This window comes from Anomaloglossus baeobatrachus, chromosome 11 (genome assembly GCF_048569485.1).
Source record: "Anomaloglossus baeobatrachus isolate aAnoBae1 chromosome 11, aAnoBae1.hap1, whole genome shotgun sequence".
NCBI lineage: Eukaryota > Metazoa > Chordata > Amphibia > Anura > Aromobatidae > Anomaloglossus > Anomaloglossus baeobatrachus.
In genome coordinates this window covers 148884147-148899535 of record NC_134363.1, presented here as the reverse complement: position 1 = coordinate 148899535, position 15389 = coordinate 148884147, and the positions used below count along the sequence as shown (strand labels likewise).

Below are 15389 nucleotides of genomic sequence, written 5' to 3'. Positions count from 1 at the left end.
TTATTGCCAATTAAAAAACAAAAGTGAAAAAAAGTCATAAAATTGGTGAGAAAATTCTACTTTGGTCTCCAGTGAGCGCAGCCGGCTTTCCCAAAATAACTGTACCCCAGTTATTGAGATCGCGAGACAATTCCATGATAATGAGGATTCCTCAATCGCTTCCTTTAATGAGACGCCAGACACAAAAGATGCATAAAATCTATCCCAGCAATTCCTCTGATAATCTCCACTTTATTTCTTTGATCCTTTGTTGCAATTAGCATCGAGAAACCTATGAAGGAGTCTCCCGGCGGGGTCCCAGGAGATCCTAAACCCCTTCCTCCTCCTCGCGGTCATGTGTCTAATTCCAAAGCCATACATAGACCCTAAATGAAATTATTGTCCTGGGTGTGCCCTGCTCTGGGGGGCTCTGGCCATTCTGGGACCAGAAGGTATTGTGTGCTTGTCTGCATCATATGTACTTGCTTTCCTTTTGTGCTATAAGGGTTAAGGACTGTTTCCTATCTGGCTGTGCTCTGGAGCCTTATTCCCAGGTGCAGCTCTTTCTGACCGCTCCCCTTCACTATAAATAGTCACGTGTCTTAACATCTGATGTCGGTTATAGATTCTCACATCTTAGCAGTACACTTTAGAAGGAATCTGTCTCTGGAAGAAGCTGAAGTTTTGTGACTATTGCAGCTGTGGTGTTTAGCTGCATTGGAGTTGCTTGGAGTGTTTTCCTTTTGTGTCTATTTCCCGTTGTCTGTCTTTCTACCCTTGTTTTGGATTATTGAAGTGGTGAGACTAGTGTTCTTGTCAGCCTTCTCACTAGCCAGGGTGAGTTCAGAACAAGGGAGGGCCTAGGGACGAGATCTGTGACAGAGCGAAAGAACCCGTATAGGGATATTAGTGAGTGTAGAGACCAGCCTCGAGTTAGTTTAGGAGGTGACCCCGCTCCCCTCTCCCTAGCACCAGAGCCCACTGCTGTATCTTGTTACCGGTGTACCCTGTTTGTTGCGGCGCTAGCTGTAGTCCCTTATTCCTCGGTAGCCACTCTGTGAGAGTTATCCTCCAACCACCTAGCAGCAGGAAAGGCACGAAAAGTATCATTACTTGGCTCCCAATATCACTAAAATAGGGTCTAATGTCACTCATATGAATGGAGAAATAGTGGACAAGCGTGACCACTCGTGATGAGCGGGCACTACCATGTTTCGGTGCTCGGTTCTCATAACAACTAGTGATGAGCGGGCACTACCATGCTCGGGTGCTCAGTACTGGAAACTAGTGATGAGTGGGCACTACCATGCTCGTGCTCAGTACTGGTAACTAGTGATGAGCGAGCACTACCATGCTCAGGTGCTCAGTACTGGTAACTAGTGATGAGTGAGCACTACCATGCTCAGGTGCTCAGTACTGGTAACTAGTGATGAGTGAGCACTACCATGCTTGGGTGCTCAGTACTCGTAACTAGTGATGAGCGGGCACTACCATGCTCAGGTGCTCAGTACTCGTAACTAGTGATGAGCGAGCACTACCATGCTCAGGTGCTCAGTACTCGTAACTAGTGATGAGCGAACACTACCATGCTCAGGTGCTCAGTACTCGTAATTAGTGATGAGCGAGCACTTCCATGTTCGGGTGCTCAGTACTGGTAACTAGTGATGAGCGAGCACTACCATGTAATCACGTTTTTTAAAAGTTGAAAACCCCTTTATTTCTTACCCAGTGTAAATTTACAAAAGCAGGATTAAATCTCATGCAGTGGCAGGGCGGGTCAGACACAGCGAGGGACCCTGGGGAGAAGACAGAAATGGTCAATCATGGTTTCTGTCTTTACTTTTTTTGGAGTTCGGGTGCTTTACGTATGAATACCGTTCAAGCGAGCGTCGTTGTACTTAGGTACACTCGGTGCTCAGCCAAGTATGAGCTGTTTGCAGTGTTTGAACGGCTCAAACTGGGGGTAACAACAGCATGATCGGATGTAGTGTGTACAAAGAAAATAGAAAGAAAAACCCTGCCCACCCTCGGAAGTGATCTGTTTATGGCTATCTGCATGTGGGCGAAGAGATGAGGCCCGAACTGGCTAATTAGTGACTTCCATTGGGGTTTAGGTCAAGTCCGAGTCGAAGACCAAACTTTATCTAAAGTCCGGCTGAACCGAACTTCTACTTCTGAACCCAGTGCAGCTCTGCGCCTCTATCACTGTAGAAGGCTTGTTCTCCCCTGTAACTTTGGCCCCTATTAAAGGCCCAGTTACAGTGGGAAAAAAAATGTATTTAACATCTGGAAAAAAAAAAGTTCCATTTGCAAAATAAATAATCTATCTATATATATAGTCAAATAAAATAAATTGTATGACCCACACATTGCAAAAAAAACCAAAACCTAAACCTGACACATATTCGGTGTCTATACACTAGTAATAAGCTGGAGAATTCTTTCAACAGAATATTTGGTGTGAAATGTTGGCAGTGAAAATCTAGGAAAAAAAAGTTTGTTTTAAAAAAAATAATAATAATAATAATAATAATAAAAATAATAATAATAATAATAATAATAATAATAATAATAATAATAATAATAATAATAAATAATATATATATTGCATAGTAATTTATATGTGCTCCACAATAACGTAAAAAATGCCCTTGAAGCCAGGGTCAATCTAAGGATTAATGCTGGCTAAATCTGAAAATTTAGGTGGTCCGGGTGACTAATCTAATTTAATATGTAGGGGGCCTCGGGATAAACTAAATAAATTACTTTTCAAGGTTTCCGTCAGTGGCTTACTCCTCTCTCCATACAGAATGTATGCACACTCAGTTGAGATGAGTGTGCATTTACATAAGGGCGGAAGAAAGGGTTTGGGAGAGACAGGGATCATCGGATCGGAATCTAATGTGTATGGCGGCCAATCATGACTGTCCAGATAAAAGGACAAATAGACCCCTCCGTCCATCACTCCGAAAGTGGAACGGATCAGCAGGGAATGTATTCCTGTGCAATCTGCCGGATTTCTACACGATTGTTGTTTCAGGATCCTGCAGGCTGGGAAACACTTTATGGGGCGGACAGACGATCCCACTGCGCCGCAGGTTAATGGTGCACTCCTCAGGGAGCTAATGGAGGTGCTCATTATACTGCGCCATTAAACCAGAGCATGTAGATTAAACAAAGCAATTACCGCACCACAGGAATCCCCAATATAAAAGAACCAGACACTTGTATCTGTTTATTACAAGAATTAAAGGAGTTTTCTAACATTTTACAGAATCTGCCCCAAAAGTGGGGAACGTATTAATGTAAAGAAATAACAATGCTGCTGCTCTGATGGTTCCCACTGAACTGGCAAAGTCAGTCACCTGACTGCTGCAGCCAATCACAAGCCTCAGATGTGACTTTGCATGTACAGCACTTGAGTGCTGAGGTCTGTGATTGGCTGCAGTGGTCAGGTGACAGATTGATGGGATGGCAGAGAGTACCAAAGCTGCAGTTCTAGAGCAGTGGGTCAACAAGTATTTCTTTATTATATAATATTCCCTATTCTAGTGAAGGTTGTATAAAATCCACTAAATCACAGTCTCCTAGCTCTTACCTCCAACTCAAACAGAACAACACTGCTGCAGCCAATCAGTGGTGGCTGATTGTCTGCAGTGGTCAACTGACATCCCCCCTTACTAGGAGGAGTAAACTAGGGGGAAACGTGGGCAGACGTGCGAGAGTTGGCAAGAATCTGTTTTAGAACTGAAATGGATCTATTTTATAAAATAATATACAGTAGAGGACAATCCTATAAAGCCACTTTATGTGACCCGTCCCAGCTAATCAGCCAATAGGGATGCAGTATTTTACATCTCCTAAAATAGTCACTAAAAATACCACTCCGACAGTGACGTCCCTGCTGCCAGACAGGTCCCACTTGTCAGTGTTTCCTGGAGCCTGGAGAGCTCTGACATGTTTTTGGTCTCTCCAGGCTCGGATGTAGCAGAGCTGCATCGTCGTGGGACCTCGTGTGGATTACGTCGGACCTGCAGTGAAGTTTTTGGGGTTAATAAAGGGGGTCTTTTTTTATATTTTATTTAAGATAAAGGATTTTTTTAGTGTTTGCGTTTCTTTTCACTCATAGATTATTGATGGGGGGTCTTATAGACGCCTGCCATCACTAATCTAGGGCTTAGTGTCAGCTGAGAGCGGAGATTAACCTCTTATTACTCAGATTGCCACCGCACCAGGGCAATTGGGAAGTGCTGGGTAAAGTGCTGGGGTTGTCGCATCTAATGGATGCAACAATTCTGGGTTGTTGCAGGCTGATATTTTTAGGCTGGGGGGCACCCAATCACCGTGGGTCTCCCCAGGCTGAGAATACCAGCCCTCAGCTGTCTGGCTTTATATTGGCTGGTTATAAAAATTGGTGGGCACCGCACGTTGGTTTTTATTTATTTATTTATTTTTACTGTACGTCCGCAGACTGGGTCTGTGATTGGAAGAGTTAGACAGCCTGTCACACCGGCTGGGGGCGCTGTCTGACTGCAACCAATCACAGACGGCGGTGAGCGGGGAAAGCAGTGAATATGTATGAGCTTAAAGAGCGACCCCAAAAAAAGAATGAGCGGTTGGGAGTCGGTGAGGGATTGACCTGAGAATCCTCCCACCACTAGTAAGAAACTCAGGGACAAAGCACAAAAAGAGTGAACATGCTGCATTTTTTTGTCAGACCTATGTGACAAATAAACTTAGGTCACTAAGAAGCTGAAAATATCAGATTATTTTGCAAATATATCCTTTTGCGTCCTAATTAAGTAGCAGTCTCTAGCCTACTCTCCTCCGCCAGGCCGGCCCGGTGCCAGCTTTTCATTTACTTAAATGGCTCCCAAATAATCAATAGCCGCGTTGTAGAGTGGAGAATGGAGCCGCTCATTCATTCTCGTCACTGCTCGGAAGGCAGGTTGTTATCAGCACATAAATCACAAGTTATACAACGTTTAGTAAAACAAATGTAATAAAATAATATAAAAAAAAAAAAAGTGTGTGACAATTAGCGGTGCCCCTTGGTCAGGCCGGTCACAGGAGCTGCAAACTGCGGTGTAATGACGGTTGGCGGATAGATTCCGAAAGGGTTCCATTAAGGAGAACCGGTATCTTCTCCTGACGTGTACTTAATAGAAAAAAAATAGCTCTGGAGCATTTTATCTTGGAAGCCTGAATTCTACCATTCCTCAGTTATTCCTCCTGGAATTAAGAAACCACTGGTTGTCACCATATCCATTGTCAATAGACACTCATACACGGCTAGCATTGTTCGACAAGGGGTATGCTAAAACCCAGGTAACTTATTTATACATTTCCCAGAGGAATACCAGAGAAACAGCACACTGCAGAATTCGTTATTTGTATATTGCACTGCTGTTGTTGGACGTGCATGCACATTGCCACAGTACTCAGGTCTTCATTAAAATGGTGACGGAGTCCGCGCATCCGCGTATTGCATCTCCGGTGCCATTTTATTGAACACATTGCGATGAAGGCTGAGAAGCATCAGCGCATGTGCAGATGTAAAAAAAAATAATCAAAATCTGCACTACTACTGCAATACTTCTCATAGTCAGTGTATTCAATAAAATGGTGCCAGAGATAGCGGTTCGCACATGCGCAGACTCCGACACCATTTTAATGAAGACCTGAGTACTTTGGCAATGTGCATGCACGGCCAACACCAGCGGCGTGATATACAAATAAAGAAAAGGGGGCAAAAAAGGAATAAACGTGAGGACCTGAACCACAAAGATCCGCCCACGTTGCACACATCAATCAAAGTGCAGTGCTTTTCTGCCACTTTGATTAAAGATATTTAATCAGCCAAGCATCTGATCTTTCTATCACAGGTATGCCTGGAATCAGCATCTCACTGCCTGGTTGGTTATCTTTAAAGTCACTTTGTCTGCCCAAAATGACTGTTCAAACCAAGCACAGATTCAAACCAAGCACAGATTCAAACCAAGCACAAATTTAAACCAAGCACAGATTCAAAACAAGCACAGATTCAAACCAAGCACAGATTCAAACCAAGCACAGATTCAAACCAAGCACAGATTTAGGCGGGCTTTGCACACTACGACATCGCAGGTGCGATGTCGGTGGGGTCAAATTGAAAGTGACGCACATCCGGCATCGCATGCGACATCGCAGTGTTCTAAAGCCTAGATGATACGATTAACGAGCGCAAAAGCGTCGTAATCGTATCATCGGTGCAGCGTCGGCGTAATCCATGATTACGCTGACGCGACGGTCCGATGTTGTTCCTCGCTCCTGCGGCAGCACACATCGCTGTGTGTGAAGCCGCAGGAACGAGGAACATCTCCTACCGGCGTCACCGCGGCTTCCGTAGGTTATGCGGAAGGAAGGAGGTGGGCGGGATATTTACGTCCTGCTCATCTCCGCCCCTCCGCTCCTATTGGCCGCCTGCCGTGTGACGTCGCAGTGACGCCGCACGACCCGCCCCCTTAATAAGGAGGCGGGTCGCCGGCCAGAGCGACGGTCGCAGGACAGGTGAGTCCATGTGAAGCTGCCGTAGCGATAATGTTCGCTACGGCAGCTATCACAAGGATATCGCTGCTGCGACGGGGGCGGGGACTATCGCGTGCGACATCGCAGCATCGGCTTGCGATGTCGCAACGTGCAAAGCCCGCCTTAAACCAAGCATAGATTTAAACCAAGCACAGGCACTCGCTGCACGCTTGGTGTGGGCAAACAATGCAATGTACCTTTCACCTTCTGTGTTTGTTTTTTAATCTCTCATTGTCCTCCTGTGGCTCTAGTAACACTAAACCTGTCAATTGAGAAAGAGGAAGGTGGAGATGGATGCAAAATAAATAGGCGGGAAGGTGCACTGAACTAATGGCCACACCAAGGATGCACCGAGCTTGGTTTGAATTTTTATTTTGTGCTGTCAGACTTCATGTTAGATCATAGGAAGGATGAGAGAAGAATGTGACATACGTTATGACTAGAGGTTAATGCTCGCCGCATACAGTGCTGGTTCAGCCGCATTCTCGCAACAGTGAATACAGATCGTGCGTAACATACTGCACACAAAACTAGAATAGAAAACCTCTCTATGTGAAACACAACCCTTAATTTCCTAGATACAGCCCCATAAAATGATGCTTCTGCTCCTCATGGGCGGGGTTACCTGTGCACCAAGGAGCTGCGTGTGGACGTCCTGGTGAGCCCTTCTCAGTAACTTGCTCTCCTCTCGCAATTTTGATATAGTGTCTGCAAATATATAACAACAAAGGAAAATGAGAACAATCACCCAAGCCTACTACAAGGAAAAAAAAATCAAAAAAAAATCATCTGACTGACAAAGTTCCCTCTTCTTTCCAAAATGGCTTTCTGCATGAGATAAAATGCTTTCATTGCCCCAGCTGCTTCAGACCCTCATAACTTACAGTGGAGGTCATAAGACAAAATGTTTGTAAAGTATAAGCGTTGCCATTTTCCATTGATTTCCAACTAATCAGGCTGTTGTTTTTGCTATGATTTTTTGTTGAATTTTTTTGGTTGCATTTTTAATAAAGTTAGGTTTAATAACACAAAAGCAGCCAAAATGCAGCAAAAACAGTGAAAGGATTTGACACGCTGCTTCAGTTTTCCATTTCAGTAAGAAAAAAAAGCAATGGTGTGCATGATATTTCTGGAATCTCATAGGTTACACTGTAAAAAGCAGCTTTAAATTTGCATAAAACTCTTCAAAAATGTTGAAAACACAAAATGTGAACATAGCCTAAGAGTATGTTCACACATTGCTTTTTTGCTGCTTTTTTCTACAAAAAAATCTGCTCTCTTGTCAGTAAAATAAAGCTGCTTCTAAGGCTTTGTGCCGACGGGAGCTCGTACCTGCGGATATATCCGCAGGTATGGGCGCAGGTTTACCGCAGCTGCCCACCAGCATCCGCAGCTATTTTTAGCTGCGGTAGTACAGCGGATTAGCTGCGGTAAACCTGCGGACTTTCATGCGATTTACCTGCGGACGTTCCGGCCTCCATCTCCATAGTGGAGGGCCGGGATTTCCGCAGGTAATTCCGCAGGAATAATTGACATGCAGTTATGTGCGGCTGCGGGACATCTGCAGTATATTCCGCAGCCGCACATTCCGCAGCGTGGACACAGACACTCCCCATGTCCCATAGGATAACATGGGGAGTGTCTGTACTTGCTGGAAAATCCAGAAAAATCCGCAGGTTTTCCGCGGGAAAATCCGCAGAGGCAAGGTCCCGTGGGCACATAGCCTAAGACGTCATGATGGAGCTGGTGAATGTTAGACACCTTGCTGTCTTTCCACCTTCTGTTTGAGGAGGCCCCGCAGATGCTCCATAAGGTTTAGGTTTCTTCTTCCTATTCGATAGCTGTAATACCTGAATCTTTCCTGGCTTGCGGAACATTATTTCTCAGCGCTCGTATTACAAACCTAATTAACGGTTTCCTCACAACAACCACTTCCTGAAATGTTGCGGTCATCTGCGTCATATGCTCTAAGTGTCTAGCGCCTTCTTTACAGAAATCATCCATTTCGTAAGAACACATCTTAGGTGCATGTCACTTAGGATAGCCACCTGCTTCTCTGTGGATTCACTTGCAGACCACACCAATTGACTAGCCCCTGGGGCAACGTGCACTTTACAGCCTCCCACGGCCTTCTTGAAATTTTTGTGCACCTTCTCACTGGTAGAGGCTTCTTTCAAGTCTTCTCACATCCACCATGCACTTAAAGACTGGACGGATTCCTTTATCTTCACAGCCATCAAACTGTTCCTTGGGTTTTGCAGACCCATCTTCCTCTTCTCTTCTCACTAAAGGCTCCACTTCTTCAGTTGCACTTTCCTCAGGTTTAGCCGCAGCCTTAGAACTTTTGGGTTTCTCGTCACTAGTGATGAGCGAGCATGCTTGTCACTACTCGGTACTCGCACGAGTATCACTGTACTCGGGCTACTCGGCGGGTACCGAGTAATTTCGCGATACTCGTGCTGTACTCGTGGTCTTCATCCCTGCATGTTGGCGCTCTTTTGAGAGCCAGCCCTCATGCAGGGATTGGCTGGCAGACCACTGCAATGCCACAGCCCTGTTAGTTGTGGAATTGCAGTGATCGGCCGGCCTGCACAGCGTGACCGAGCCTTTATACCGGCGGGCGCGCTGTGCTCTGCACACAGCCATCTCATATTCCCTGCTTTCCCCGCCCACAGGCGCCTATGATTGGTTGCAGTGAGACACGCCCCCACGCTGAGTGACAGGTGTCTCACTGCACCCAATCACAGCAGCCGGTGGGCGTGTCTATACTGTGCAGTAAAATAAATAAATAAATAATTTTAAAAAACCGGCGTGCGGTCCCCCCAATTTTAATACCAGCCAGATAAAGCCATACAGCTGAAGGCTGGTATTCTCAGGATGGGGAGCCCCACGTTATGGGGAGCCCCCCAGCCTTACAATATCAGTCAGCAGCCGCCCAGAATTGCCGCATACATTATATACGACAGTTCTGGGACTGTACCTGGCTCTTCCCGATTTGCCCTGGTGCGTTGGCAAATCGGGGTAATAAGGAGTTAATGGCAGCCCATAGCTGCCAATAAGTCCTAGATTAATCATGTCAGGCGTCTCCCCGAGAAACCTTCCATGATTAATCTGTAAATTACAATTAAAAAACACACACACCCGAAAAATCCTTTATTAGAAATAAAAAACTCTAACAAAGTCCCTCATCACCAATTTATTAACCCCGACAAAGCCCTCCATGTCCGGCGTAATCCACGGACCTCCAGCGTCGCGTCCAGCTCTGCTGCATGCAGGTGACAGGAGCTGCAGAATACACCGCCGCTCCTGTCAGCTTCACACAGCAACTGAGGTGAGTAGCGCGATCAGCTGCTGTCAGTCAGGTAACTCACGGCCACCGCTGGATCCAGCGGTGGCCGCGATTAACCTCAGTGACAGCTCAGCTGATCGCTATACTCACCTCAGTTGCTGCGTGGAGCTGACCGGAGCGGCGGTGAGTAGCGCGATCAGCTGAGCTGTCACTGAGGTTACCCGCGGCCACCGCTGCATCCACCGCTGGATCCAGGTAACCTCAGTGACAGCTCAGCTGATCGCGCGGCTGTCTTCAGTTGCTGTGTGAAGCTGACAGGAGCGGCGGTGTATTCTGCAGCTCCTGTCACCTGCATGTAGCAGAGCTGGATGCGACGCTGGAGGACTGTGGAGTACGCCGGACATGGAGGGTTAGTCGGGGTTAATAAATTGGTGATGAGGGACTTTGTTAGTGTTTATTTCTAATAAAGGATTTTTCGGGTGTGTGTGTTTTTTAACTGTAATTTACAAATTAATCATGGAAGGAATCTCGGGGAGACGCCTGACATGATTAATCTAGGACTTATTGGCAGCTATGGGCTGCCATTAACTCCTTATTACCCCGATTTGTCAACGCACTAGGGTAAATCGGGAAGAGCCGGGTACAGTCCCAGAACTGTCGCATCTAATGTATGCGGCAATTCTGGGCGGCTGCTGACTGATATTGTTAGGCTGGGGGGCTCCCCATAACGTGGAGCTCCCCATCCTGAGAATACCAGCCTTCAGCCGTATGGCATTATCTGGCTGGTATTAAAATTGGGGGGACCGCACGCCGTTTTTTTTAATTATTTAATTATTTATTTCACTGCACAGTATAGACACGCCCACCGGCTGCTGTGATTGGGTGCAGTGAGACACCTGTCACTCAGCGTGGGGGCGTGTCTCACTGCAACCAATCATAGGCGCCGAAAAGCAGGAAAGCAGGGAATACGAGATTGTTTAATGAGCGGCCGGCTTTTTCAAAAGAGGAAAAGCCGCCGGAGTTTAGTGAACAGCTGTGCAGCGCCGTGGCAGTGATCGGGGAACGGTAAGTAAGAGAGAGGGGGGAGAATGACCGACAGACTGTGAGAGGGGGACAGACAAGACAGAGAGAGACAGACAGAGCGAGACCGACCGACGGGAGATAGAATGAAAAAAAAATGACCGACATCGCTAGTAAAAAGCACAAAACGTGCGTTTTGGACATCGGAGTGCCACACAATGTTTTTACGTAAAATCTTTCATGTATTAATCTCAAAAAGTAACATACACCAGCTCTATCTCACTATTGGGTATGTGCCCGTAACATTTCCGCCATGAAAATTCATTTTGGTGTCATTTTGGAAGGTTTTCTGGTGAGTCCGTAAAAATGGCGTAAAACTCGGACAAAATTGTTCACAGCTTTGACTTTTGAGTGATAAATGCTTCAAGGGGTCTTCCCCATGCTGTTGCCATGTCATTTGAGCACTCTTCTGAGACTTTTGTGACATTTTTAGGGTTTCTACATGCTGCCGGGGGTCATTTCACAAAAATACTTGGGTCTCCCATAGGATAACATTGGGCTCGGTGCGCGGGCCGAGTACACGAGTATCTTGGGATGCTCGGCCCGAGCCTCGAGCACCCGAGCTTTTTGGTACTCGCTCATCACTACTCGTCACCTTTGGCCTCAGGTTTCTCACTCTTGTGAGCCAAGTCAATCTCTAGATCTTCAGCCTTGGCCCTATCAGTAGATTCAGTTAAGCTCTCAGCTCTTGATGAGACCTCTGGACCAGACTTCACTTCCTCAGTGGCTCTCTCCCCTTCCACAGCTTCAGCTGTCTCTTGGGTCTCCACCTCATTACCTTCACCATCTTGGGTCTCTGCAGTGTCATCTTCAGCTTTCTTTGGATTCTACGGAACTTCAGAGGTTTTCGAACATTCCCTCCCCTCAACCTCAGGTTCTCTGTAGTCGTCATCAATTTTGGTGCTGTTTTCAGTGTCAACCACCCCATCACTGAGTGGACCACAAGTCTGCTCACTGTGACCTGAGTGGAGGTGTGTTGATAGACTTATCTTTATAGAGAGCAGAGGGAAAAACCTGCAGATGTGTATTTATAGAGAGCGGAGTGAAAAACCTGCAGATGTGTCTTTATAGAGAGCGGAGGGAAAAAACCTGCAGATGTGCCTTTATAGAGAGCCGAGTGAAAAACCTGCAGATGTGTCTTTATAGAGAGCGGAGGGAAAACGTGCAGATGTGTCTTTATAGAGAGCGGAGGGAAAAACCTACAGATGTGTCTTTATAGAGAGCAGAGGGAAAAACCTGCAGATGTGTCTTTTTTGATAGTGTATGTAAACTTCTGGTTTCAACTGTATTGTATTTTTTTTGTACATAGCTCATATATAATAAGTCTGCTCACTGTGACCTGAGTGGAGGTGTGTTGATAGACGTATCTTTATAGAGAGCGGAGGGAAAACCTGCAGATGTGTCTTTATAGAGAGTGGAGGGAAAAACCTGCAGATGTGTCTTTATAGAGAGCGGAGGGAAAAACCTGCAGATGTGTCTTTATAGAGAGCGGAGGGAAAAACCTGCAGATGTGTCTTTATAGAGAGCGGAGGGAAAAAACCTGCAGATGTGCCTTTATAGAGAGTGGAGGGAAAACCTGCAGATGTGTCTTTATAGGGAGCGGAGGGAAAAACTTGCAGATGTGTCTTTATAGAGAGCGGAGGGAAAACCTGCAGATATGTCTTTATAGAGAGCGGAGGGAAAAACCTGCAGATGTGTCTTTTTAGAGAGTGGAGGGAAAACCTGCAGATGTGTCTTTATAGAGCGCGGAGGGAAAACCTGCAGATATGCCTTTATAGAGAGTGGAGGGAAAACCTGCAGATGTGTCTTTATAGAGAACGGAGGGAAAAACCTACAGATGTGTCTTTATAGAGAGTGGAGGGAAAACCTGCAGATGTGTCTTTATAGAGAACGGAGGGAAAAACCTACAGATGTGTCTTTATAGAAAGCGGAGGGAAAAACCTGCAGATGTGTCTTTATAGAGAGTGGAGGGAAAACCTGCAGATGTGTCTTTATAGAGAGCGGAGAGAAAAACCTGCAGATGTGTCTTTATAGAAAGCGGAGGGAAAAACCTACAGATGTGTCTTTATAGAAAGCGGAGGGAAAAACCTGCAGATGTGTCTTTTTTGATATAATGTATGTAAATTTCTGGTTTCAACTGTATTGTATTTTTTTTGTACATAGCTCATATATAATCCCTAGATAAATGCACACAACGTTCAGATAGCTTCCCGTCGTCGGGGACTATCACTCCCACCTTGCAGGCTGACAATTTCATTCTCCTTGTCCCTCTGCAGTTGGCTCAGTCGTTGACTGTGCAGCTCCACGATTTTGCGATGCTCCAGCTTCAGGTTGCTTTGCTCCACCTGTAAGTCGGACAGCTGCTTCTTCATCTCTTCATTCTGATTCTAATAGAAAAAAAAAAATAAAAAAATATCGGAATAAATGAACAACTAAAAAAAGTTCTTGCTCAGTGTCGCCCCCTACCAAGAGAGGTGAAGAAAGGAAGTAGCAACTTCGTGATGTACATAACTAGCCCAGAAAAGAAGGTTGTTTGTTTTTTTTTTTTTACTTTTACATTGCTCTATTGTGTCGTTTCTCTGTTATTCCTCCTGGAAACACATAATCAGCGACCAAGTTTTTTGATTATTTCTGCCCATAACATGAATATTTACAGGTAGATCCGTGCTTGTTTAAATACCGATATAAATTGGGACAGAATGATCAACAATCTCTTCTTGTCTGCCGGCTTATTGGGGCATGTTCACATGGGCCAGTGATGGTAAAAAGCCTTTTTTTAATTAAATTAATTAAATAATTTAATTAATTAATTTAATTAAAAGTGCCTTTAACTATGCTCTTGGTCAAAAGGTGTGTGTACGCTCAGATACTTTCCATTATAAAAGGGTATGTACGCACGTTGCAGAAATTTTCTGCCCCAAAAAAAGTACCTCGTGGCCAAAAAAGCACCAAAAAAGGCATAATTTTTTGGTGCATTTTTAGTGCAATTTTAGTGTATTTTTAGTGCATTTTTTAGTGCAATTTTTGATGTATTTTTAGTGCATTTTTTGGTGCAATTTTTGGTGTATTTTTTAGTGCATTTTTGGTGCAATTTTTGGTGTATTTTTTAGTGCATTTTTAGTGCATTTTTGGTGCATTTTTTGGTGCATTTTTTAACGACATCACTGGCTGGAAGGGGAAAAAAAGGCAGGAAAAAAAAGAGACCAATAATTAACATTCTGCTTATCTTTTCTGCACCAAAAACAGGAAAAAAGAAGAATTTCTGATTTCTCATAGACTTTGCTGGGATAAGGATAGACATGCAGATTCGGGATACAAACTGCACCAAAAATGTATAAAAAAAAAGCATCAAAAACTGCACCATGTGCACAGGGCCTAAGAATTAGTCAAATTTCCAGGAGGAATAATAGAGGAATTCCATAACACAGAAAAGCATAGAAGAGAAATACTAAAACAAAGTTAACCTTACAGTAGGCTTGAGAAATGTTCTGATTTCCCAGGCAAGGCTAGGATATATATAAGATATTATAAAAAAAAATGTAAAAGAAAATGTCAATAAGTTCCCAGGAAAGAAAAAAATACAAAAATAATAATAATAAAAAAAAAAATAAAAAAAATCAAACTACGCACATGGAAAAATGTCCAAATACTTTAAGAAAGGGCGCACTATTCACTTCATAGAAAACACATTCCACATACCCACAAGACTGGAGGAGATTGTTCGGAAAATGAGTCTTTACAAGAGCACAGAACAGAGCTGTGCCCAATGCTGCGCACAATGGAAGGGAAACATCACTTACATAAATATATCATTATGTGCTGGGCAGAAGAGCATTGCTTTTAATAACATACTATTTATGCTGCAGCGATGGTCTATTATGGGTGCAGGCCGCGGACGTTACTGTTCAATCCTGTAGCGTATGGAAAATTACAATGGACTGAGTGGTTACTTGGAAGTGAAAGGAAAAAAAATTGCTGTCATTTAAAAAAATAAAAAAATAAAAAGGTAAAAAGGAAAGGTGATCGAAAGATCAGACAATTGGAGACTGGAAAAAATAAAGCTGACATTTTGCTTCAGATTTAACACAACAAGTTATTTAAAAGTTCCGATGTGAGGAGGGGAGTAAAGGATTAGAGGTCAATAGTGTCATCATCCGGAGGGGAATATCATCCGGCGGGGGGTAAAGGACTAGAGGTCAACAGTGTCATCATCCGGAGGGGGGTAAAGGACTAAAGGTAGGTAAATGTCATCATCAAAAGGGTGTAAAGGACTGAATGTCATCATCTGGAGGGGGGTAAAGGACTGGAGGTCAATAGTGTCATCATCCGAACGGGGGGTAAAGGACTAAAGGTTGGTAAATGTCATCATCCAAAGGGGTGTAAAGGACTGAGTGTCATCATCTGGATGGGGGTAAAGGACTAGAGGTCAATAGTGTCATCATCCGAACGGGGGGTAAAGGACTAGAGGTCGATA

General features: G+C 44.6%; 1 protein-coding gene across 1 annotated transcript in view; it reads right to left on the bottom strand.

The window, feature by feature from the left end:
- Nucleotides 1-15389, bottom strand: part of LOC142256962 (uncharacterized) — a 165693-nt gene that overhangs the window by 83768 nt on the left and 66536 nt on the right. Inside the window, exons 5-6 of the mRNA XM_075328986.1 lie at nucleotides 13152-13302; nucleotides 7172-7254 (exon numbers count right to left, since the gene is read on the bottom strand). Coding sequence (XP_075185101.1) covers nucleotides 7172-7254; nucleotides 13152-13302 — 234 coding nt within the window. The remainder of the gene's footprint in view (nucleotides 1-7171; nucleotides 7255-13151; nucleotides 13303-15389) is intronic.